General features: G+C 42.1%; 1 protein-coding gene across 1 annotated transcript in view; it reads right to left on the bottom strand.

Annotated features, from left to right (window-relative positions):
• ube2j1 (ubiquitin-conjugating enzyme E2, J1) overlaps positions 1 to 26,876 on the bottom strand; it is a 28,985-nt gene extending 2,109 nt beyond the window's left edge. Inside the window, exons 1-7 of the mRNA XM_029677145.2 lie at positions 26,548 to 26,876; positions 8,048 to 8,121; positions 7,687 to 7,818; positions 6,972 to 7,056; positions 4,536 to 4,641; positions 1,657 to 1,783; positions 1,264 to 1,383 (exon numbers count right to left, since the gene is read on the bottom strand). Coding sequence (XP_029533005.1) covers positions 1,264 to 1,383; positions 1,657 to 1,783; positions 4,536 to 4,641; positions 6,972 to 7,056; positions 7,687 to 7,818; positions 8,048 to 8,121; positions 26,548 to 26,578 — 675 coding nt within the window. The 5' untranslated portion in view covers positions 26,579 to 26,876. The remainder of the gene's footprint in view (positions 1 to 1,263; positions 1,384 to 1,656; positions 1,784 to 4,535; positions 4,642 to 6,971; positions 7,057 to 7,686; positions 7,819 to 8,047; positions 8,122 to 26,547) is intronic.
• Positions 26,877 to 27,576: the final 700 nt, after the last annotated feature.

The raw sequence follows: 27,576 nt of genomic DNA, 5'->3' as shown, positions 1-27,576 counted from the left end.
ACGCCCTCTAATCATGCCATTATCACTCTGTTCAGTTTGACATAGGAAGAGCAAGGCAGACCGTGATGATGCAGTCAAGGTGTGGGATAACCACAGGACCAGAATGGTCCCTCTCCCGGCCAGAGGTTACATCGGTCCTTTGTTACTGCATCCAGCAGCAGACGGGAAGTCAATTTTTTTTATTTGAACTATCCCCGTTCTTTCTCTCCTACTCAGGTCAGTTCAGTGGGATTGAATCCAAATCCACATACATTTACATTTAAGTCATTTAGCAGACGCTCTTAACCAGAGCGACTTACAAACATAGACCCTATTGTATGAAGTATGAAGAAACATAATCCCTTCATTCATCTTCACCATGCTTGGGAACGGCAATCTCAAAATTGCTATCACCTTCTCCTAATAAATAATGGTGCAATTAAATGACACATCATAACACTGCTATCTAGCTGTAAAATCGGCTTATAAGAAAACATCAGTTATCATGAGTGTTGTCATAGGGGACTGCTCGAAATCATGCCTCACTGGCAGCGGGTTGGCGCACAGTGAAGAACCTGGAGGGCCAGAGAGCAGAGTGCTGCCTGCACCGTCATCATACAGATTGATTGCTTCCCGAGCCATTAAACACATTGATTTATTTATTTTTTTAAAGTGCTGTTCCCTGAGTGAGTGACAGAGGCTGATGCAGCACAGTGGAGCCACAACATTACATAAAGCACTATGAGAGATTAGGGATCATTTACGGGGTAACGACATTGCCATGTTCTCTCTTTTATACCCCATTCTGGAGCGTCGGGGGGACCCCCCCCCCCCCCCCCAGGACACCCCCGCCACTCCTCTCATAAATAACTCTTTCATTTAATGGCTCGGGAATAAAAACGACAAAAATCCCGGTCTTCGGGACGTCGTCTGCGACAAGGTGGCACATTCGTGTGCAACCATGCCAACTACGCAACCATATCAACCTCTTTCAATAGCAAATACATGAATAATCCCCTAGAATAGCAAATACCTTCAGTATGCAGTTGTTTCTCTGCCCACGTAGGTGGCAGAGATTGCTTATTAAAATATGTGTAGGTGGGGAGGTTTGTGGTGCAGGGTAATCTCCTCCACCAGCCGTCTCGCTCTCGCTTTCCAACTGTCTGTTTTCACAGTGCCTCAGAAAGGGACTTGAATGGATCCTATGTCAGGAGCAGGAAAAAGTGCTGCCGCTGATCTCACAGTCCGTCACCAGCTACTATAACACTGGATGGCGTTCCTCACCTGCTCAGCCTGGGCGTTCTCCTCTTCCTCCTGTCTCCCCGAGGAGGATGTCTCTCCCTGGGGTTCTGTGGGTGGCTCACTCTCTGCCCCTGTACTCTCACTGCCCTGCCTGGACTCTGCCTGCAGGAACAAACACACAGTTGACGGTTGCCGTCACACACAATGTACTCCAGCTCTTGTCAGCGGGCTGAGACAACATTCCTCGGGTGCAAAGCCCCATCTTTGCTGTATGTGACTGCTTGACTGCACAAATGGGTTAAGACATGGGAACACGTGTTTCATCCAGTTCTGACATCTGGTAAAAGGTTTCGAAGAAAACTGACTAGACTCAAATGTAAATAAACAACACCACACCGTGGCTGGGGTAGGATTGCGACTGGTAGGCAGTTGTACCTTGAAGTTGATCTGCTGGGCAAGCTCTTGGTCTTCTTGGTCCTCTGGGCTGGGGTTTGTGGGGGAGGGAGACAGGAGGGCTAAGTGCATGGAGCAGCCACAAGTCTCACAGCAGAAGTCCTGGGATCTGTCAGAAGGTCAGCGAGAGCGAGTGTGAGTTATGGACAGAAGTGTTTACATTGAACTTTCTTTGTTTTCCTGTAGTCAAATGGATTCATCTGACAAGCCGGGTAGAGAAAATGTGACTCAATATATAAACTCTGTGTATAAATGATGGGAAATAATTCACCCCGGCAGTCCTCTAGGCAAAAAGAGGGCCTGGATTTGTTTTCGTTTAGTATTTAGTACGATCTGCCCAGGCAGCAGCTACTCTTCCTGGGGTCCAAACAGGAATAAAACAATGCATCATATTAAAACAATAGCCAACATCATACAAGACATTGTGCATTATACACATGTACATTGCTTCTACATTACTAATGTACAATATAAAATGTACAAGATTGCAATGTGCGTTAGTGAGTGTGGTTCCTTGAGGGGTTGTTTTATGTTGTTTTTTTGGACAAATTTTACTGCTAGCTTGAGTTACGAGGTGGAAGAGAGTTCCATGTAGTCATGGCTCTATATAGTATTGTGTGTTTCCTAGCCTCTGTTCTGGACTTGGGGACTGTGAAGAGACAACGGGTAGCATGTCTTGTATGGGTGTTTGAGCTGTGTGTTAGTTGTTTGAACAGATCGTTTGTGACACGTCAATACATCGCACAAAGACAAGTATTGATGCAGTCAATATCTCCTCTACTTTCAGCCAGGAGAGATTCTAACAAAAACAGCTCCCACAATCGTATTATCCATGGAATATAACGTTGCGGATAAAGTTCGGAATGACAATTTGTTCATGTTTTTTCAGCGCCCCCATACTGCACAATCGAAGATGAGGAAATTAAATCATTGGTTGGGGGGGGGGGGGGGGGGTCAGTTTCTCAAAAGCAAGTAAAAATAGCTATAAAAAATACATTTAAATAGTGTCTGGACCCTTCTATAACATGCCATTTACATCAAATTCTCTGTTATAATTGCATTGCTTCAATATGAACAGTGTGGACTGCAAACATGTTCAACATATTTATCAAACACGGGGCCGGATGCTTAAAGAACTAGGCTATAACAGACCAACATTTGAATTGTAGTTGATGACAATGCAATACATAAAAGACCATAAATACACCACATGAAGCAACCACATATTTAGCCTTGGCGCAAGTTCTGATTGACCAGTGAGGGGCCAAGCTTCGATACACACAACTTGTTTATTCATCAAAAACCCAGCAATTCCACGCCACTGCGCCCATAATTCCGATTGTGAAAATAACAACTATTTCTGACACACACTGAACAATGACGCTACCACCAGTGCTAAGATTTACCATTGCGCTAGGTTTGTTAAAATAGAGCTCAGAGTCGTTTGGCTGGAGGTCCAAGCACAACAACCAAAAACTTAGAGAAACTTCTTGGAGATTTGGTTAGTCAAAGATGACTCAAGACAATTTGACAAGTCGTATGGATTGAAACTCATTATGTGAAGAAAATATTCAACTGTGGCTTGGAGAGCGATATTGACAGTTTGACAATTCCATCAACGAAGTCAAGCATGACATCCCAAGAGTTGCTGTTCTCCCCCCCCCCCCCCCAACCAAAATCATGCTTTAATAGGCAGAAAAGACAACCATCTGAAATGTTTTCCTCCTCTAACTTCTGAATTATTAACACTTGTCATTACAGCAGTCTGGGAGCCAGCAAAACTTCCCAATCAGTTTACTTTTCTGTCAGGAAACAGAGCCAACTCTGAAAACTGCGGATTATTCTCCTCTTTCGCTACTTCCTGCTGGGTGCCCCTGGCCCCGACGTTGACTGACAGCTTTCACAATTACCACAGGGCACGGAGACAACCAAGACGGGAGATCTGAATCAAAGCGAAGTTGCTCTCTCAGCCGCAGCCACGACAGCCTTTCGTGAAACGGGCCTTTCTTTCATCCCGGAAGATAAACAGCCACGCAGGCACGGTGTGCACTGTATGTATTTATAGACCGAGATATGTTCCTGTGTCACATCTCATCTTCATGTGTTAATTAAACAGCCAGTTGTTAAAGACCCCTGTCCTGATATGTTAAATACAACAGATGCTGGGTTGCGGTCCAAATAACACCCGATTCCCTTGAGCTTGCACTACTTTTGACCAGAGCCCTTTCAACAAACAAAAAAAGGTAACAGGGTGCCATTTGGGACGCAATGGCTGGACCCTTTGCTCTTTTGATACATCTCAAAGTCAGAGCTCGGTGCGAGTTTCTTCAGAGGGAGAGACCCGTAAACAGCGCGAGAAGAAGAGCATCAAGATGCCCAGACGTGTCCGCCAGAGACCCTTTCCCTCAGCCACTAATGCTGCCATCTCATAAGGTCCAATGCTGGTGCCTTGGTGTCCCTGGTAATGAGCATAGCTATTTGTAGAAGGCACATGCACTGTGTCCAGGGTGTTAATTTCATGACATGCTTGCATAAGCATCGCTTTATGCTCAACTTTGTTGAACAAATGCCTGCCAAACACCATAGGTTCTGCATGTACAGCTAGTCCGTACCACACCAGTATCCAACATACATACATACAGGCCTAATGTGTGTATTGTGTAATGATGCGTGTAAGGGTTAGGGACACATTGAAACAAAATGCAAACAGACATTTCACTCCAGACTGTTGTGTGTGTGTGTGTGTGTGTCCCTTCTCACAACATTGTTATCAGCGCCACTCATCCATCCGTTAGTGCACACAGGGTAAATGCACTGGAAAGAGAGTAAACAGTGGAGAGCTCTAATCTATGTAATCTTACTTTTTGGCAAGGGCTCTCCTCTCCTCTGGGGTATAATCAAGAGATCCGATTGCACCCTCTCCTTTGGTTGGCATGAATCCGATTATAGCTATTAGTGCCGTTCTGACTGAAAGAGAAAAAACAAAAAGGGAGAAACAAAAAAGTTATGAAAGACAATAAAAACAAACTCATACCGTCTGTCAACTCTTAACAGCAGTTAATAGTACTCTATTTTTGATCAGAGGCCTATGAAGGGAATAGGGTGCTATACGGATCAAAAATATAAATGCAACATCTAAAGTGTTGGTCCCATATTTCGTGAGCTAAAATAAAAGATCCCCGAAATGTTCCATATGCACAAAACACTCATCTGCTTGCTCATCGTCCTCACCAGGGTCTTGACCTGACTGCAGTTTGGCGTCATAACCGACTTCAGTGGGCAAATGCTCACCTTCGATGGCCAATGGCACGCTGGAGAAGTGTGCTCTTCACAGATTAATCCTGGTTTTAAACTGTAACCAGGCAGATGGCAGACAGTGCATGGTGTTGTGTGGGCGAGCGGTTTGCTGATGTCAACGTTGTAAACAGAGTGCCCCATGGTGGCGGTGGATTTTTGGTATGGGCAGGCATAAGCTACGGATAACGAACACAATTGCATTTTATCGATGGCAATTTGAATACACAGAGATACCGTGATGAGATCCTGAGGCCGATTGTATAATCGTTTCATTCATCCACCATCATCACTTCATGTTTCAGCATAATAATGCACGGCCCCATGTTTCAAGGATCTGTACACAATTCCTGGATGCTGAAAATGTCCCAGTTCTTCCATGGCCTGCATACTCACCAGACATGTCACCCATTGAGCAGGTTTTGGATGCTCTGGAACGATGTGTACGACAGCGTGTTCCAGTTCCCTCCAATATCCAGCAACTTGGCACAGCCATTGAAGAGGAGTGGAACAACATTCAACAATCAATAGCCTGATCAACTCTATGTGAAGGAGAAGAGTTGCACTCCATGAGGCAAATGGTGGTAACACCAGATATTGACTTGTTCTTTGATCCACATCCCTGTTTTTTAGGCATCTGTGACCAGATGCATATCTGTATTCCCAGTCATGAGAAATCCATAGATTAGGGCCTAATGAATTGATTTCAATTGACTGATTTCCTTATAGGAACTGTAATTCAGAAAAATCTTTGAAATTGTTTTGTTCAGTGTATTTGGGACCCAGCCTTTGAGATTCTACTGGAACTTATTATCCAGCTTTTCCACCACAGTGAGCTGGTAATGCACCAGAGTGAACTTGTACTGGGGATCTGAGACATCAAAAACCCAGCAGGGGAGGTCCAATCTCTGGGGCATGGCCTCATTGTTTTGCCATGTGACCCTGGAGGGCAAAATGGGGGGGTTGTCTGTCACAACCTGTTTGTCCACATGATTAAATTCTGTTATTAATTCCCTAAACCTTACTATGGACTAAGCTTTTTTGGGGCTCATCCAAAATACCCCTAAAGTAATAGAAATAAATGCAGTGTGGAACATCTAGATTCTCCCATTGAATTCTATCTGATAACATTTTCATGTTTTTGGTATGGAGAGTAACATGTGGAGAATACTCAGAAAAAGGATGGCTTAATGGTGGTAACTGAAATCAAGCCAGAAAAGGGAAATATCGGACTTAAGGTACGAAGCAGATTGCCTGCTGCCAACACAGATTATTGCGAGTGAATAAGACGTGCGTGTCAAATCTATATTTCAAGTAAAACTTTATCTTATTTACTTTGTTCTCCTATGAAAGCTTATTTTCAGCCGCTTCCAGTTTTGACTTCTTAAATTGTGGGAGAAAAGCCCAATGATAGAACAATGTAGAACAAAGTTGAGCAAAAAAAACAAAAAAACATTTGCATATCTGCCTTCATTTAAATTCAAACGAAAAGTCTTAAAGGAGGACTCCATCCAAAAACAATCTTTTGGTATTTGTATCATTAGTCCATTTTTGACATAGTCCCAAAATGTTTTGCTTGTCAGCAATCAAGTTTTCAAGATATGTAAACATTCAAAAATACAGAAATCATCCCGTATGCAAAACATTTTGGGAACTATGTCAGCTATGTCTCATTTCTTCCTGTTGGTACCCACCAGGCAGAGAGCAAGTGAGTGGGGATGCTAGGCTAAGTTTTGGTGCAGCAGCTGGAGGAGTAGGGGGAACAGGCTAGAGGCGGCCTAGGTATAACGGTGTTGGATTGGTTGGATTGGTAACCTGACTAGACATTTCTCTACTTGCACTACCGAACTGCTAGGTTTTCGGTAGCGTAGTTGGCTAAGATGTTATCAAGCGGGCAGTCACGTGTGTTTGCGAGACAGAGGATCCGAACTCGAGTGCCAGTGAGGAAGGAAGCCATACTGTTAAAGCAGGCACAGTGACACCTGTTACACAGGGATACCTACTGCTCCAAGATGGCTGCCATGTCTCTGGGTGGTGGCCGGAGATGCTCAGACAGATCTTCTTCCCCACCTCGAATCTCCCATTGGGCTGAAAAAGAAGCATAACTATAGAATTACATATAGAACACATATATAATATGGCGTAGTGATTTATAGGATTTCTATGATAGGATCTTGATTACCATATCGCTGTCTATGACAACCTGGCTGAACAAGTAACAAATAGACAGTGAAAACCGAAAGAGGGGGGTGGTAGAGGTTGATGGGAGGGATGGGATGTTAAGAAAAAGAAAGAGAGTGCCTTCAAAGACCAAGAAAAACCTGCCAGCCTGAGCTGAGACAAGAAAAAGAAAAAAAAGAGACTGGGCATAAAGACTGTCACAACCTTTCGGATCCACTGGCTTTTATCAGCCCGTCATTGGTTCTTCTTATTATTGGTGCATCACCAGAGAACCATTCAAAACCTCTGTGACAGGGCAATGACCATGCAAAGACAGCTAGGTCTTGTTCTGACAGTAGTGGCTCGGTGCGATGTAACCAGATGTGGCTGTTGGTTATGGCCAGATGTCTATAGCTGTCCATCTTCCAGCCTTGATCATTTGTTTAGCTACCCTTCATCGTTACTTCAACTAACACATAATTGGCTGTGATTGATCGAGAGAGGGGGATATCTTCATAAGTGTGTGTGTATATGAGTGTGTGTTTATTGGGTGCTTACTGTGAGTAGAATGATGCTGGGGGGCTTCATGGGGTATTCCGGGGGCAGCACGATCCTGCCGTGGTAAACCCCACCGTCGAAATCTGAGTCTGGGGGTCCGCGGACAGAGAAGTGCCACTCAAACAGATTATCCTGCGGGTGCACAACAAGTCAGTCAAATTAACACATTTCAATGATTGGTCCAGCTAGCTAGAGAACACACCCTTCTCTATGTGTTTTGTGTGGGGTTGTTTGTCGATTTGTAAGAAACATATAGGGAAGCACACACACCCATGACACACTATGTTGATAATGAGGAGGGCAGGGATGTTTGTGGTGCTGATGAGCCCGAGTGAGTTTTGGTGTCCCAGGTGTGACTCACCTCCAGTGGCTGGGCGTGGTAGTGCTCTGTGGGGTCCCTCAGTTCAGCAGCCTCCTTCATCAGCCTCTTTACAGCTAGCACCGAGCCGGCGAAGAGAACAAACAAACAAACATCCCAGTAAGCCCCAGGTAAAATGACTAGCAGATATCCTCTCACTCTTTATCCCAGCAGACACAGAGCTTGCAGTTTACTTCCACTGGCATGCGATGTCCCAGGTTCTCCAGCTGTCTTTCTACATCCCCATATCCATCCATAAACAGACACTACAGCAGGATAAACTCCTGATTTAAGATGCACAGGGCTCGAGAAGCGCTTCGCCTGGGCTGAGGGGAGGCTAACACAGACAGACTGGGCTCCACAAATGTTACAGTGCTGACTGGAACCAGCAACTGCAACGCACACGGTCTGTCAAACCAGCTCAAACCTCTACGTTTAATCGCCTTACAATGCATGTATTTTCCCAGTGGTAAAAAGTATTTATTCCATTCTATTATTATTTTTTGTGTTTTCTTTATCATGGGCTGGAGCTCTTTATATATGACTTAATTAACTAAATGACTATCGCCCTGTATCACTCACTTCTGTCATCATGAAGCGCTTTGAGAGACTAATCAAAGATCATATCACCTCCACCCTACCTGTCACCCTAGACCCACTTCAATTTGCTACCGCCCCAACAGGTCCACAGACGATGCAATCGCCATCACACTGCCCAATCCCATCTGGACCATAGGAATACCTATGTAAGAATGCTGTTCATTGCCTACAGCTCAGCATTCAACGCCATAGTACCCTCCAGACTCATCATTAAGCTTGAGTCCCTGGGTCTTGACACAGCCGTGTGCAACTGGGTTCTGGACTTCGTGACGGGCCACCCCCAGGTGGTGAAGGTAGGAAACAACATCTCCACTCCGCTGATCCTCAACACTGGGGCCCCACAAGGGTGCGTGCTCAGCCCCCACCTGTACTCCAGGTTCACCCACGACTGCGTGGCCATGCACGCCTCCAACTCAATCATCAAGTTTGCAGACGACACTACAGTGGTGGGCTTGATTACCAACAACGACGAGACAGCCTACAGGGAAGTGGTGAGGGCACTCGGAGTGTGGTGTCAGGAAAATAATTTCTCACTCAATGTCAGCAAAACAAAAGAGGTGATCGTGGAAATCAGGAAACAGCAAAGGGAGCACCCCTCTATCCACAGACTGTATGGTACAGCAGTGGGGAAGGTGGAAAGTTTTAAGTTACTCGGTGTACATACTGGTCAATGGTCCACACAGACAGTGTGGTGAATGCACAACAGCAACAGCAAAATGTGGCATGTCACCAAAAACCCTGGTAAACAATCAGATTTGATGATTTGACATTGTGGTGTTGAGTGTGTTAATTACTGTTCATCTACGTCTGCCAAAAATCAAAAATGTTAATCATAAAATCATTACAAATAATGCAAGGATTGTGCCATTCAGCAGGTGTCCATTCAAATGTCAACACAAATCCAGCTTTGGATGAGTTAAAAATCTCTATGAGAGACTGAAAACCCATCAGTTGCAAATGGGTAGCCTAGGCTATATGAGGAGACTGCCTGGCTTGGAAACAGGAAGCACACGTGATGCCAAATTTGTGCAAGCTAAACTCCATGTAACTAGGGCTCATGGAAGAGGAAGTAAACACATTCGTATAGCAGTAGGGTCAAGCAGTAAAGCCAGGGTCAACTTCAGACATGATGTGCTCCCAACAGCTGAAAACATCTGTCGGTGTGTATTGACCCCTATGACATGAACGTTGATGCCTCCGGACTGTGTTCATCTGGACCAGTCCCTTTTATACAGATGTTTGCAACACGGCTCTATAACCATAAAGGACATATTCTCCTTGATTTAATGACCAGCAGCCTTATTGCACCTCTGCTGCTGGTCAGACTGATTGGCAGGAAGTGAACTAAGGACATTTTGATGACCACATATTATCTCAGGACAAAGTGGGTGTTTCTCAATATGCATACTACCCGTGCTCCAAGTGCATTCTCTGACAATGTTCTCGAATACATTATTGTGAGGATGAGAGGGTGGATATTGCATAACACTTGAGAAGCACTCGCACTCCCCCTACTCTATTACCTCACACTATACCTTCCATTCACTGAACCTTCTTTCAGCCAGGACAATGGAAACAATAGACGAAACAAGATACACACAAAGCAAACGTTTTACGTCATAATTGTCAGCTAGATATGGGAATCTTAATAATCTATCTAGCCAGCTAGTTAAACAGGCAAAAATAAGTTAAAGCTAATGTTATGTACGGTAGATGTACATTTTGTGTGGGTAGCTACCAATTCTTCATGGCTAGTTATCAAGCCCTATTGACTTACTATGGATTTAACTACCCATTCACTGAACCGTCTTCCAGCCAGGTCAATTAAAAAATAAAAATACATTTTTTGCCTTCATTTAACTAGGCAAGTCAGTTAAGAACAAATTCTTATTTTCAATGACGGCATAGGGACAGTGGGTTAACTGCCTGTTCAGGGGCAGAACGTCAGATTTGTACCTTGTCAGCTCGGGGATTTGAACTTGCAACCTTTCAGTTACAAGTCCAACACTCTAACCACTAGGCTACCCTACCCGTCAATAGAGACAAAACAACATTTTCACAAAGCAAACGTTTTACTTCATAACTATCAGCTAGTTATATATGTGAATCGTAATAATGTAGCTAACCAGATAGTTTAACAGGCAAAAATGACCTAAAATTAATATTATGCAAGGTAGATACCCATTCTTCATGGCTATCTGGCTAGCTACAATAGCTAACAGTAGTAGCTAGCCAGTTAGCCCAATTGACTTATTATGGGCTTGCGATCTACGGTACATAGGTAGGTAAACATGTCAAAATTAACTCAGCATGTATTTATTAACATATCAAGATGTAATGTAAAAAATGTAATATGTTGCTTGACTACAATATTCTATGTGAATACGTAACATTTCATTCTGAAGTCGGAGTGTATTTTCTTTTTCTTCAGCTCAAATAATGGGCGCCATTGATTTGAAGAAATGTTGCATAATTTATTACGTGGTCGCGTCATATCTTTGCACACTTTGTATCGATGCATGCTTCAAAATATGAACAAACTGAGTACGCATTCGAGAAGTGCCCTCCATGCTCCGGTTCACATACTTTGATATGGACCCTCCGTTGCTAGGAGAAAACGCTCCTTCTCCTGACGTCTCCAACGTTCTCAATTAATCTTCTTAAGGTCACAAGAAAATGAAAAAGACCCACTAGCCAGGTTGCAGGACCATTGTTCTTATCCAGCTCAAAGGACCACCAAAAAGAGCTGGAGTTTGTATAGGTGACATGTTATTTATTACATTTATTTTACAGGGACAATTCAGCAACAATACATGAAAGGCCATGTGTCATGACATTTTTATCATAGCTGTGACATGATGTTATAACACATGGACTCAAGTGTATTATTGCTTTTTAACAATGAGCTAGCTACCAGCATTAAAAAGCAAGATTATTTCCCAAACCATACCATTTTCTACATTCACTGAACACTGGTTGAGTTCGAATTTCAATATTGAAACAATGTTGCAAATGTTGGAGATTATGTCTAGACCTTTTTAAAAATAGTAGTAGTAGTGCATTGGTAGGTAATGACGTAAGATGGCACTTTTAATGAATGTACTGGCCATGTGCATGTTTGTCTAGTATATCATGGGCAGCATAGGTTCTAACAATGGGAATTCCAAATATAGAAGACTAAAAGTAAGCCTGTGAAATGAGCTCAGGAGGAGTGGGGACCAACGGGATGGAAGGAAACCCTGGCCGGTCTGACTGTCTTAAAACTTTACCACCAATCAAATCCTTGCTTCCTCCATTCCTTTCAAAGCACATTGATTGGTGGAGACGATTCAAGGTCCCTCCCTTGTACCTGCTCCTCCAATGAGCTTTAAGTTTTTTTTTAAAGGAATTGAGGAAACAAGGACAGAAGCTAGTAAGCTAATAATGTTTTTCAGACCCCTGTGTGACTGTAGGGCAGAGAGCAGGGGAAGGAAAGCAGTTTAAGGCAGTGGAACAGAGGCTCTGACATCACACCTCCCAGGGCATGTGTTCCAGATCTGATCCCGCCTCTGGCCAGACACTATCAGATGTAACTATCTGTACCATTCTGTAATCCTGCACAGGAAAGATAACAAAAATGAAGGAAAGTCTGTGTGTGTGTGTGTGAGTGATAAGAATGCACTGATTAAACTCTCCCCCCCTCCTCCTTCAAGTGTTTACCCACAGACAACAGGGTCACAGACGGTAGGAAGTAGGAACCCAGATCAAGTTGAGCTTCCTGAATTTTTTTTGGGGTGTAAACACAAGATGAGATTAATCAGAAGAGGAGGTTGACAGAGCTGGGACGATAAACCGAACATTACCGACACCAATCACCTACGGCAATAATTTTGCTGATGTCCTTCATTACGATAAACAGCATATAGTAGAAAAAAATCGAAATGAAATACAATTGCTAATATGGGTGATTGTTAATAGGACAATTGATGGCTACAACTGTCAAACTAGTAGTAGTAGTTAAAGGATAACAAAAAAATAACTAAGGTGCACAATAATGTTAATAAACAGAATTCTATTTATCATTATCGCATCAATTCAGTCAATTTATCACGATATGGATTTGTCTCTCTCAACTTTATAACATGCTAATAAGTGCATAAAACTATCAATAACTACTTGATGGTTTGCATGAAACCTTTCGGTGAGCGAATGACATGACAGTTGACAGTGTGACCAAAGCAATGCGGGAAATCATATTTTCCAAAGAGAATGACTGTCCTGAGAAATCTCTTTTTACATCCAGATGTCAGCTTAGCCAGTGGTTCCTATTGACACTTTAAATCAAGCTTAGAAGTCATCTTGTAGAATACACCAGCAGATGCATTTCCGTTGACAATCAACAGTGGAGAAACAATCCTTAACTACAGCTTGGAAATCTGTAATAAAAAAACAGATACTAAGCTTCAACAGAAAGCAGCACAGTACAACAAAGCTGTCAGTGTTGGAGACTACACTGGAATAACAGTACATACAGTTGAAGTCGGAAGTTTACATACACTTAGGTTGGAGTCATTAAAACTTGTTTTTCAACCACTTCGCTCAGCAAGCGAGAAGCCACTGCTCTAAAACCGGCATAAAAAAGCCAGATTATGGTTTGCAACTGCTCATGGGGACAAATATCGTACTTTTTGGAGAAGTCTCTGGTCTGATGAAACAAAAATAGAACTGTTTGGCCATAATGACCATTGTTATGTTTGGAGGAAAAAGGGAGAGGCTTGCAAGCCGAAGAACACCATCCCAACCGTGAAGCAAGGGGGTGGCAGCATCATGTTGTGGGGGTGCTTTGCTGCAGGAGGGACTGGTGCACTTCTCAAAATAGATGGCATCATGAGGCAGGAAAATGATGTGTATATATTGAAGCAACATCTCAAGACATCAGTCAGAAAGTGAAAGCTTGGTCACAAATGGGTCTTCCAAATGGACAATGACCCCAAGCATACTTCCAAAGTTGTGGCAAAATGGCTTAAGGACAACAAAGTCAAGGTATTGGAGTGGCCATCACAAAACCCTGACAACAATCCTATAGAACATTTGTGGGCAGAACTGAAAAAGCATGCCTACAAACCTGACTCAGTTACACTAGCTCTGTCAGGAGGAATGGGCCAAAATTAACTTATTGTGGGAAGCTTGTGGAAGGCTACCCAAAACATTTGACCCAAGTTAAACCATTTAAAAGGCAATGCTACCAAATACTAATTGAGTGTATGTAAACGTCTGAACCACTGGGAATGTGATGAAATAAATAAAAGCTGAAATAAATCACTCTACTATTATTCTGACATTTCACATTCTTAAAATAAAGTGGTGATCCTAACGGACCTAAAACTGAATTTTTACTAGGATTAAATGTCAGGAATTGTGAAAAACAGAGTTTAAATGTATTTGGCTAAGGTGTATGTAAACTTCTGACTTCAAATGTATGTGACTTGTTTCAGGAAACTGTCACACGTCACTACTTCACAGGAGCAGCATGTGAACGTAAACATTGATTTTATCTTAATCCCTTCTGGAACATGTGAACTTTGGTGTGCCTTAATATCAAACTTGTATTCCATCCATAAATACAAATAAAATGGTTAAACTACGAGCCTAGTTGGTTTTGCCATAGAAAAATACAGGAACCTTCACACTAGCCATGATTGGCTGAGATAATGTAAACCATTTGCATTGCTAGTTATAGCCTAATGTTAGCTACTTAATATTTAACCTAGCTTGTTAGCTTTAGCTACTGCAGATTCATACTACAGCTATGACAATGTTTGTATTGGTAGTAGTATGAGTTGGGGTTATGCCGGTTCATTGTTTAGCTAGCTAGCTATTTAGCTACATGTCCAAACCCATAAAATTAGCAAGTGTGTCTGGGGGTGATTACGGCCATCTATTTTATTTCATGAACCTGCACACGTCTAGACAATAGTGTCCCATCCTCTTAGTTAGATGTGGGTGAGGGGTGGTTATAGCATTTCCTTCACATGACCCATCAATTTAGACAAGTGTGTCGGGTAAGCGTCACCTACTAACGATAAAATATTTATAAAATATTTTTTATCTGGACACTTTGTTTTTGATATTGCTACTATGCAAGTACTATCACTGTACCATTTACACCTTCTGTATCCTGTGCGTGACAAATACATATAGATTTTATTTGATATAGTGTGTTTACCACATGGCCTCACATGTGAACCCTTAAAGAGAAGGGTGGGATTAAGGCTAAAGAGGGTGTGAACGATCCTGAATGGGTGTAGACAAAGAAGAGCTCTCCAGTCGGTGTACCAAAACATTCAAGTGCCATTTTCTCAAAAGTAGGGTTACTTTCAAAGCATAATTACTTTCCAATTGTTCCTCAACTGCAGTGTATGATATACCATTTGCTAGCTGAGTCTCTACTTATCTGATGTTAAAAAAAAACACAATTTCAAATTTTGCTACATATGACCGAATTGAGGAGGTCGGTCACATATTGACCAAAGACTGTAGGGAGCCAAGAAGTCATTGTAGAAAATAGCCTATATGGTTTGCACAGTATAGTGGAATGTGTGTTAGTATGTGTACGAACTACAACCTCTTCCCTAACGCACTGATACATTTGGCCCACAGAAACCCTGGACCAGAAGAGTCAGCAAGGGTGTTGCGTGGTGTAAGTTGCCCTGACAGCCACTGAGTTTTAACACTGTCCAAACTGCAGCACGACTTCACACAACAAGCCTGCAGAGCTATCAACCATTCCTTTCTCTCTCCCCAGCAGCAACAGATGATGCATTCACACACTGAAGGAGCTACTGCGGAGGAGGAGGACCATGTTTACAAATCCCTGGAGTGTGCTTATGAGCAGAAAAAGGTGTATTTCCTGGTCTAAAAATAAGTGAGGGAGTCTATATGCTACGTGTGGATATTGTTGTTGGTTGTAACCATATTTAAGTTGATACCTCTCCTGTTGTGCGGTGGCAGACAAAATCTTACACTTGGGACTTCTTTTAGGGTTCCCGAGCGGCACAGCGGTCTAAGGCACTGCATCTCAGTGCTAGAGGCGTCACTACAGACCCTGGCTCAATTCCAGGCTGTATCAATCCGGCTGTGATTGGGAGTCCCATAGGGCAGCGCATAATTGACCGAGCGTCGTCCGGGTTATGGTTTGTCCAGGGTAGGTCGTCATTGTAAATATGAATTTGTTCTTAACTGACTTGCCTAGTTAAATTTAAAAAATACAAAGAAGTGGTTGAGCGGTGTGAAAATGACTGAGGTGAGATATGGTATAGCTATGAAAGCTCCAAGCTTTGATAGCAGTGCCAATGGCGGCTCAGACACCGTCTGTGCCACTAAACCCTCCAGTCATGGGCCTGATCCCGGGCCATGGCAGCTGTCAACAGTAGCTTGTCCCAGATCTCATTGGGTAATACGGGTCCCTCCTGCAACTCCCACATAGTGGTCGTCTCTCTCAGCAGCTGGCTGAATCATTTTGTGAGCGTTTTTCAGAAACACCCTGATTAACCAGGGTTGATACAGTAGGCTGGTGGGATGAGCAGTCACTATGAAAATACTGTATACCGAGGGGTTTAAATTGGGATTTTATTTGACTAATCAAAACAGGTTTTTGTAGGGTTGATTTCCAGATTAAACACTAGCACAGTGTGGTCTGCTTGTGTGGGAACACCACCCCTTCTGTGATGATTATCTAGATGAGACAGCTGTTGGGCATTTCCATGTAAAGGACCCATGAGCACCAATGTGAAGTTTATAGAAGCATGTCAAATCGGGTGTTAAATAAAAGCTAACAGTCCATATTTTTTAGATATATATATATATTTTTTTAGATAAAGACACACACACACACTGCTTTCAGAAAGTATTCATACCCCTTGACTTATTCCACATTTTGTTGTGTTACAGCCTGAATTCAAAATTGATTAAATAGATGTTTTCCCCTCACCCATCTACACACAATACGCCAAAGTGAAAACATGTTTTTAGAAATGTTTGCAAATGTATTGAAAATAAAATACAGAAATCTCTCCTAATGATAAGTATTCACACCCAAGTCAATACATCACCTTTGTTAGAATCACCTTTGGCAGCAATTACAGCTGTGAGTCTTTCTGGGTAAGTCTCTAAAGCAGTGTTCACGTTGGCAGTTTGAAGTGACTCATTTCATTTTTTGGGGCATTTCTGATTTGAATTAGTTCTTTTTCCTGCCGTCTGAACAGCCAAGAAGCACATGGAATCGGATAGTTCAAGCCACATTTTAAACCACCTTCGTAGGTCGTTTGAAGTCGGATACAAATCTGATTCCTAGCCATGTGACTTGCGTCTAACTGGTCAAATCTGATTTATTTGCCCTCAAGTGGTTTTTAGACGGTTATTTGGCATATCTTGTTGCTTGCGAGCTACTCTGTTGACAGTTTGACAAGAACGTGTATGTGGTAGCCAACTAGCTTGCTAATTGATAACAAACAAATTAGTGAATGTGCCAGAAAGCTAAACAGCTACTTAGTTGACTGCTGTGGCTAGCCAAAAAGGACTTGTTTTGAAAGTTAGATAACCTTATACTTTGACGCTTTAAAAGTGTTCTTACACTATGATTTTGAACTTTCAAAGCAACTGGGAAACATCCATGGCAGGCATTGTTGTTACCTTAGCTTGCTACATAACTTCTGATTGATAGGAAGCACGAGCACCACCAATCAGCCTACATCACTGCACACCAACCCGTCGTTACCATGACAACCAACGTAACCATGTCAGAAAATGACTGCTGTCTGAATACACACAAATCCGATTTGGTCACTTGCAACTTGGACATTCGATATTTAAAAACTGATTTGACCATTAAGGCCTGCAGTGTGAACAAGGTTTTAGAGTTTTGCACACCTGGATTGAACAATATTTGCACATTAGTCATTAAAAAAAATATTTAAACTCTGTCAAGTTGGTGGTTGATCATTGCTAGACAGCCATTTTCAAGTCTTGCCATAGATTTTCAATCCGATTTAAGTCAAAACTGTAACTAGGCCACTCAGGAACATTCCATGTTGTCTTAGTAAGCAACTTCAGTGTATATTTGGTCTTGTTTTTGAGGTTATTGTCCTGCTGAAAGGTGTTTTGTTGTTTTTCACTGTTATTTAACCAGGTAGGCTAGTTGAGAACAAGTTCTCATTTGCAACTGCGACCTGGCCAAGATAAAGCATAGCAGTGTGAACAGACAACAACACAGAGTTACACATGGAGTAAACAATAAACAAGCCAATAACATAGTAGAAACAAATGTATCTATATACAATGTGTATGGTATACAGAATGTCTCCCAGTGTCTGTTGGAAAGCAGACAACCAGGTTTCCTCTAGAATTTTGCATGTGCTTAGTTCTATTCCATTTAGTTTTAACCCCCTAAAAACTCCTTAGTCCTTGCCGATTACAAGCATACTCATAACATGATGCAGCCACTACCATGCTTGAAAATATGAAGAGTGGTACTCAGTGATGTGTGGTGTTGGATTTGTCCCAAACATAACACTTTGTATTCAGGACATAAAGTTAACTTTTTTTTTAAATGGTAAAGAAATTTTCCTTTAGTGCCTTATTGCAAACAGGATGGATGTTTTTGAAATATTTGTTTTATTCTGTACGACAATGTTGATCCATCCACAGTGTTATCCTATCACAGCCATTAAACTAACTGTTTTAAAGTCACCATTGGCCTCATGGTAAAATCCCTGAGCGGTTTCCTTCCTCTCTGCAACTAAGTTAGGAAGGACGCCTGTATCTTTGTAATGACTGGGTGTCTTGATACACCATTCAAAGTGTAATTAATAACTTCACCATACTCAAAGGGATATTCAATGCATTTTTTTATACCAATAGATGCCCTTCTTTGCAAGGCATTGGTTGAATCTGTGCTGATCGATCTTACGGATAATTATAAGTGTGGGGTACAGAACTGTGGTTCATTCAAAAATCATGTCCATGCAACTTGTGACTTGTGAAGCAAATGTTTTACTCCTGAACTTATTTAGGCTTGCCATAGCAAAAATGTTTTGACTACTTATTGACTCAAGACATTATTCCATTTTGACATTATTGGTTAGTGTGGGTCTCGTAGGCCAGAGACACAACATCTCAATTTAATTCATTTTAAATTCAGGCTGTTAACACAACAAAATGCAGAAAAAGGCCTGGGGTGTGAATACTTGCTGAAGGCACTGCACATTTTTCAACCATTTTCTATCCTAAATATTAGGAAAAAGCAAAGGCTCTGATTTCTGTTCAAAGATGGAAAGGGAGTCTAAGAAAACACCTACCAGGAAAAAAAGTCTTAAGGTATTAGAAATACATCAATCTTGTGTAAGTTTAAGAAACGTTGCCTTGTGCCTTGTAATTCTATTACCAAAACCCCACATCTCCCTCATGAGGGAGGATGATGAAAGTTCACCAAAAAAAAACAAGTAGGTAGACCTACATAGTGTTTCTACTGATATCTATTTGGCTTATGAATTATTAAGTGATTAAAACTCAAAAAGCTGACAGCCCTACGTTTCTGCAGACATAGTTGAATCTTCATTTGCAACAGATATTTAAGAGTTTTTGGAAAAGATGGTCAACAAAGTGAGGGAGATTTGACCTAAATTCTGTTTCCAAAATGTGTTGTTTGGTCCAATGTTCAGTGTAAATTATTAAGTGGTACATGTGCATAGAGTTCTATGGCTTGTTAAACTTTGGAATCAATTGTTTTTGTTTGTGAAAGATGTGAAAGAGTCTCAGCGCAATTCTGTTACCGTGATATTGCCCTGCTTTTGTGATGAACATAAAATATAGCATAACACTTCATACCAAGATTGAACATTTAGCCTACTTTGTCATGAAGTTGCCATTGCCCATTTGTTACCTAGTAGGTACATAGGCTATATGTATTTTAACTCTGAAACTGGGGAGTTTGATGCAGAGCCTTATTGTTCACGGGCTATATTACAACCTGAAGGGCCACTGAGCACTTCAAGAACCACCCATCATTAAGTCCAAATCATTCGGTTTGGGGAATAAACACGGGCCCAAAACACTACTTTTTACATAACCTTACACTTATTATAATATAGCTCGTGAAAAATAAGGCTATGCATCAAACTCCCCAGATTCAGAGTTAAAAGTTTACATATAGCCCATGTCCCTACTAAGTCCAATTCCTTCGGTTTGGGGAATAAACACTGACTCCCTTTGAAAGCACTGCATCAGGCTTCAAAACACTTCTTTTGGTTATGGCGGGCAAAAGAAAAGCCTGAAGAAAATAAAAAGCATTGTTTTGTATGTGGGCGGTCGAATCGACATAGTCTTGGAGCAGTCTGGTATAGTCCGCACTCGTTGTGTTTCCCAGGGGACAGAAAGAGGAGATATGCTGTTTTCGGACATCCTCCGACAGCGAACATGCACCCTCGTGTAGGCTAAACAACTCAGCCATCCCTCATTAAAGCCACTATGGGGTGAGGGGCTTTTGCAGTGAGAGTCAGGCTATCGGTTAAGCATGATGTATCGTAATAATTCACTAGGTAGGACAAAGAACTAACAGGACCTTAGGAAATCTTTAAAGGCTCAGTGCACTCAAACTGGATTATCCTGTGTTTAATTTAACATTTCCATACTATGAGGTTGGAATAATACTGGGAAATTCTGATAATGCCCTTTTAGTGTAAGAATGCCTGAAATTTCAGCCTGCTTTGGTGGGATGGAGTTTTGGCCTTCCATGTTGACATCACCATGTGGTAAATTAGTTAATAGATCAATGAGAGAGTTCCAAACCTCTCTGACAATAATAGCTAATTTTCAGTTTTCCCCTCCCAGCCCACTCCCAAACAGCAAGATTGTTGCTTGAGAAATTGCCCTTTGCTAAGAAGCCATTTGTTTATTTTTTACCATTTTAATTTAAAACACAGTAAGGTACTTAATTGTAACTCAGAAATGATTTGATATTGAGATAAGGCTGCATTGAACCTTTAATAACAGTATAGCATCATTTGCTCAGTAAGAATCAAGCTTCAAAATCATATATTAACCCGGATCTGGACAACGGTGACATCAAGCCTTGCACAAGTGCTCTTACTGAGGCTTCAGACTTTTAAATCAATACTGATACTCACATCTGATTACTGTTGTTACGATACCATCATTTTGACTTCAATACTGATACCAGGTTTAGTATCACGATACTCGATACCAAAACGATTAAAAAAATTATACCACAGGGGAAAAAAAGGCATATTAGCCAAAGTCAGAAAATGACACTTGATGCAGACAGATAAACTCAGATACTGCTCTGTTCAATCGTTGGGCATCTTTTGAGTTCAATATCATTATATCTGAAATTTGATGTCAACATTTCAGACAGCCATGTATGCATTAATGAATGAATTATACAATCATACAATTAATTGGACTTTGTTTTTACCAATCTAACTACATAACAAAGGTCATCATTTATTTGAATGCTAAATCTCTATTGATAAACTATTGAGGTTGGTTTCACTGATTTCATGGGGCTACAGATGACAACCTGTTTCCTTCCATTTGGGACTTAATTTTATTGTACTGCTTAACAACATTTGCCTAGAAGAAGCAATCTCTTATTTTATGAAATTACATGCTGTCTTTAAGACCCAATAATGATGTCATGGATACATGCCCACACAGTCAGTTGAGTTAGGTGAGGGAGGGAGAGAGACATGTCACGGACAAAAGTATCTTTGGATGTGAGGGAGAGACGATTAAGTGAATCAATAAAGTTTTTGGGGACAAACAGCTTTAAAATCAGCATATCTTTACAAAGTATTTTGGTAGTGAATTGATGTTAGCTTCCTTCAGATGTAGGCTAGCAAGGAATGTTAGCCTACAAAGCTGGAAGCTATGAGTATCTTATTGCATTGTAAAGTGTTCAAGCCTGTATGGGCATTGTTTTGCAAACAGTAATTAACAGTTTCAACAATTCAACATGCCTTGTCGCAATATTCAAGTGTGTTCATTTCTGTGCAGCATGAGTGGGGAGCTAACATGTTGCAGCCCAGACTCCCAGTGCTCTAGCAATGTATGAGTAAGTGGAGTAGGCGAGAGGCATGCACGGTGCGCTTGCGACAGACTTGATCGTTCCAATCAGTAGATGATGTGACACACATTTGACAGAAGTACCGAAAGTAACAAATTCTAGTACCAAACCACTTTTCATGTTCTAGTATATGTTGGTATACCATGCAACACTACTGCTGATACACATAAAACAGATGTGTTGCAGACAGACAGTGACGTTTCTTTCTTAACTGGATCAGTTGCTTGCTCTGCTGGATAAGTGGAACTCTCCCTTGTCTCCCTGTGGAAGCTTTGGACCCTGGGATTAAACACCTCCCTCTGCAACTGGATCCTGGACTTCCTGACGGGCTGCCCCCAGGTGGTGAGGGTAGGCAATAACACATCTGCCGCACTGATTCTCAACAGAGGGGCCCCTCAGGGGTTCGTGTTTAGTCCCCACCTGTACTCTCTGTTCATCCATGACTGTGTGGCCAAGCCCGACACCATCATTAAATTTGCAGATGACACAACGGTGGTAAGCTTGATCACCAACAACAATGAAACAGCCTACAGGGAGGAGGTCAGAGACCTGGAAGTGTGATACCAGGACAACAACCTCTCCCTCAGCATGATCAAGACAAAGGAGATGATAGTGGACTACAGGAAAGGGCCGAGCACATCCCCATTCTCATCTGTAGTGGAGCAGGTTGAGATCTTCAAGTTCCTTGGTGTCCACCAACAAACTATCATGGTCCAACACACCAAGACAGTCGTGAAGAGGGCACCACAACACCTATTCCTCCTCAGGAGACTGAAAAGATTTGGCATGGGTCCTCAAAAAGTACTACAGTTGCACCATCGAGAGCATCCTGACCGGTTGCATCACCGCCTGGTATGGCAACTGCTCGGCCTCCGACCGCAAGGCTCTACAGAGGGTAGTGCGTACTGTCCAGTACATCACTGGGGCCAAGTATCAGAGGAAGGCCTTAAAAATTGCCAAAGACTTCAGCCACCCAAGTCAGACTGTTCTCTCTGCTACGGCACGGCAAGCGGTACCGGAGCTCCAAGTCTAGGTCCAAAAGGCTTCTAAACAGCTTCTACCCACAAGCCATAAGACTGCTGAACAGCTAATCAAATGGCTACCCGCTCTATTTGCATTGACCCCCCCCCCCCCCCCCCCCCGCTGCTGCTGCTACTCGCTGTTTATTATCTACGCATAGTCACTTTACCCCTATAGTACCTCAATTACCTCGACTAACCTGTACCCCCGCACATTGACCCGGTACCCCCTGTATATAGCCTTGTTATTTGATTGTTTGCGCCTCTATTTTTTAGATTAGTAAAATTTGTTTTTGAACTCTTATTTTTCTTAAAACTGCATTGTTGTTTAAGGGCTTGTAAGTAAGCATTTCAAGGTAAGGTCTATAACTGTTGTATTCGGCGCATGTGACAAATAACATTCGATTTGAAGTTGTGCTGTGACTGTCCCTAAAGAGGAACAGACACGGTGGCAAGTTGCGACAGAGACCGTCTCTAGACTTGACAGTTCATGCAGCTTCAGTATCCTGATCATAGAGTTCCGATCATGGAATTCCGAACGCGTCATGCATCTACACCTACATTTAAAATGCGTCTACCGTATTCACAGTCTGCCTGGATTCTCTTTTCCTCCGTGATATCAAAATTGCAGTATGCATTCTACAAACGCTGGAATAGGCAAAATATTATAACACAACAAATAATGGCACCTGTAACCTCTGTAGCTAGCCAGCAAGCAACGCTAAAGGGTTTAAAAAAAAATTTCCTAAATATTAGCTAGCTGACTATCATTTGAGGCCAGCAAACACGTTCCTCACATACTACGAACGTATTTCCTCCAATGTTTTAATGAAAAGATGCCTCTCTGTCCCAGAACACTAGTTTTCTGAGGAGACAGAGGAGAAATACACACACAATGCATCCCTGATCACCTCCTGAAGTGGTCAACCAGATATGAAAACAATCAGACCAGTCTTTTTCAATGCGATCTTCATATTCTGAGAGCAGAAGTCACATGTAAGTATCAAGTGTAGGCTACCTGAAAGACGTGGAGGAACTAATTCAGGATCTTTGTCCTCAGTCGGGATTCACTGCCCTAGTACTTTGTTTGTTTGTGAAACCATAAAGCAAAGATTTGCTGATTTCAAAGCTGATTGTCCACAAAAGCATTAATTCACTTAAATCGCCTCTCCCTCACATCCAAAGATAGTTTCCCCTTTTGTCTGTCATGTCTCTCCCTAACTGAGCTCAACAGACTGGGTGGGCAAATCAACTTAATGAATGACATCATTACTTAGCAATCTCTTATTTTAAGACTACTTCTATGCAAATGTTGTTGATCAGTACAATAAAATAAGTTTCAATTGGTGAATACGGCACAGTACATCCCTGGTGTTGAGCTCCCTGCCTTCCAGGACCTCTATACCAGGTGGTGTCAGATAAAGGCCCAACGTTTCTTCAAAAAGACTCCAGCCACCCAAGCCATAAATTGTTCACTCTGCTACCGTGCGGCAAGTGGTACCAGTGCCCCAAGTCTGGAACCAACAAGACCCTAAACAGCTTCTACCCCCAAGCCATAAGACTGCTAAACAAGACTACTCAACAGCTAATCAAATGGATACCCGGACTACCTGCAATGACCCTTTTTTAACTAACTCTCTTGCACAGACTCTGTGCACACACATTATGCACACACAAACCCCAACACACACACACATAATATTGCTATAAAATCGTAACACAAAGAATCGCAATACATATCATATTGGCACCTAAATATCGTGATAATATCTGGTAATCCCTGGAAATTCCCAGCCCTAGTCAAAAGTAGTGCACTATATAGGGAATAGGGTTCCATTTGGGATGCATACTATGTGGAGCCCTTCTTTAGCTGCGTCTCATAATAACAATGAGTGGGTGTGACAGAAGAAAAGCCTCTGCTGCCACATGGGCCTCCTGACTCCTGCGGTGAGCAGGGTGTCAGTCAGTGGACCTGTGGGATAGGATTATAATCCTGTACACAAAATCTTACGTAACGCATTTTAGTGTTTGCAGGCAACTGGGGACAATTCAGACAGGTTGGGTCCTGTGAGCAGGGAGACACTGTTACATAATGACTTTTAACCAAATTCATAATAATACAATAGGATTTAGAGACCTGGGCAATGATGGAATTGTCTGAGTTTACTACTGACCACTCCCCTTTCCTAACCTAGAGGTTTATGTCCCAAATGGCACCCTGTTCCCTATATAGTGCACTACTTTTGAACAGGGCCCATAGTGTTCTGATCAGAAGTAATGCACTATATAGGGAATAGGGTGCCATTTGGGACATAAACCTCCTCTAGGTTAGGAAGGCGGAGTGGTCAGTAGTAAACTCAGACAATTCCATCATTGCCCAGGTCTCTAAATCCTGGCACTGTGATGCTGTGCCTTAGACCACTGCGCCACTCGGGAGGCCCTCATTGTGGGTTTCTAATGACATTTCTTAACAGCTCTACAAGCTTTTGGGACATGTCTCAGAGACAATGTCACACTCACCTTACAACAATAAGCTATTGAAAAATGGAGACAGTGATACTCTAAGCATAGGTTCTCCATTTGCTTATCCACACAAACAAATGGGATACTGTAAATGCATAAACTACCAGAAAGTGGTGTAGCCATTTCCTTACTTTGACTTGACCACCTTTCAAAACTGGAAGCAAATCTTTATTTGATCCTCTTTCAACACCCTGACTCAACTATAGCCTCAGCCTTATTTTGACCCCCTCTCAAAATCCAAACACTAGTTAACCCAAGCTGTATTTGTAAACCCTTCATTTAAGACCTTAAATGCAGCCCACACCGGGTGCGCAAGGACAAGACAACTTTGATCTACAATATTCTGAGCAGAATTTTAAAATCTTTCCCCAACCCTCCACACTATACTTGATCTAGCATGGAGGACAGGAACTACAGGCCAGAAAATGCTTTATGCAAAAACAAGGTTTCGGTACATATTTCTTGACACAGTCCAAGGCTGGCCAAAGAAGGCAGAAAATGAAATCTAGAAACCATGTCTAATTTGAGCTAGTGAGGAAACCACAGAACCGACTGAACACATGGAGCTTAGTGTAACTGATTAGCTGTGGTTGAAAGTGACATGTTCCAACCCACTCGGCTGTTCATGTTAAGATAATTCTGCACCTGCCACCAGTGTGCACGTGTGTGTCCTTGTACCAGGCAAGCCAGTCAGAGGCTGAATAACAATGTCAACCCCAGAGGTGTCTGATATAGGTTCACTATTTTGGAGTGATCATAACCAGGGCCCACTGCTCAGATTACTGTCTTTTTGGGTAAGGTGTTTGTGAATACAAATAACTTAAGACACCAACTTTTGATTTTTATCTATGCTCAAAGACTCCACTAAGTCTGATCAAATGAACAGCAACACGAAAATAGACAAAAGTATATCATGACTTCAATTTTTCTATTAGTGTCCGTGAAGTTGAGGTTAGGCTACGTGTTAGCTACTAAGTGACAGAACGCCTGTAAAAGGCCATAACGTCTAGATTATTTCTTAATATTATGGCATTGTCATTTGTATTCAAATATCATTGGGCAAATAGTTTGCTAAACATACAGTCAAACAAGCTAGCGAACGCTAGATATTATCAGCATTATGGTGGAGTCACTTCTTCATGATGGGAAACCCAATGCGAATAAAAGCCAAATCCTTTCTGCTAGGCTAAATAGCATTAGCGAGTTCGACATATTGTAGTCTGTGTCATTTACGAACTTACCTGGGCTCTTGAGGTTATATTTGTTCTCCATTTTAACAAGTCAAATGGACTCAAAATGTAGCTCACGTCTGTTTAGGAGAGACAGCTGACACACGCACATCCAGCTAACACTAGCCAATACTGAGTTTTGATTCGTCCAAAACATGCGAGCAATGTATTCGGTAAAGCTCACCGAGTGCCAAAAGTCGTATGCAGTTTACCCTAAAAAGCTGTCATATGCGTTAGTTAGCTAGAAAGGAAGTCCTGACGTGGCACAAGTTTGTTGTTCCACGAATTTGGTGAGCGACCTGTTCGAACAGAGAAGAATGTCAGTCGTGTGACGTCACATGAAACCGTAAACAGGAAGTAGTAGAACTGTAAATGATTTGAACGACAAAACTTTATTAACACACTTTCTTTCTTTCCCTCCATTAAGATATACTGAACAAAAATATCAATGCAAAATGCAAGAATTGCAAATATTTTGCTGTTACAGTACATATAAGGAAATCAGTCAATTCAAATAAATTCCTTAGGCCCTTATCTATGAATTTCACATGACTGGGCAGGGGTGTAGCCATGGGTGGGCATAGGCCCACCTACTTAGGAGCCAGGCACACTCACTGGGGACCCAGGCACAGCCAATCAGAATGAGTTTTTCCCCACAAAAGGGCTTCATTACAGACATCAATTATCTTCAGCACCTCCTCAATTCTCTGGAAACAGCTCTGGTGGACATTCCTGCAGTCAGCATGCCAATTGCACACTCCTTCAAAACTTGAGACATCTGTGGCATTGTGTTGCTTGACAAAACGGTACATTTTAGAGTGGCCTTTTATTGTCCCCAGCACAAGATGCACCTGTGTAATGATCATGCTGTTTAATCAACTTCTTGATATGACACAGCTGTCAGGTGGATGGTTATCTTGGCAAAGAAGAAATGCTCACGAACAGGGATGTAAACAGATTTGTGCACATTTGAGAGGAATAAGCTTTTTCTGAATTTGGAACATATCTTGAATCTTTTATTTCAGCTCATGAAGCATTGGA

Source organism: Oncorhynchus nerka, linkage group LG13, assembly GCF_034236695.1.
Source record: "Oncorhynchus nerka isolate Pitt River linkage group LG13, Oner_Uvic_2.0, whole genome shotgun sequence".
NCBI classification, from domain to species: domain Eukaryota; kingdom Metazoa; phylum Chordata; class Actinopteri; order Salmoniformes; family Salmonidae; genus Oncorhynchus; species Oncorhynchus nerka.
This window is presented reverse-complemented; position numbering and strand designations above follow the sequence as displayed.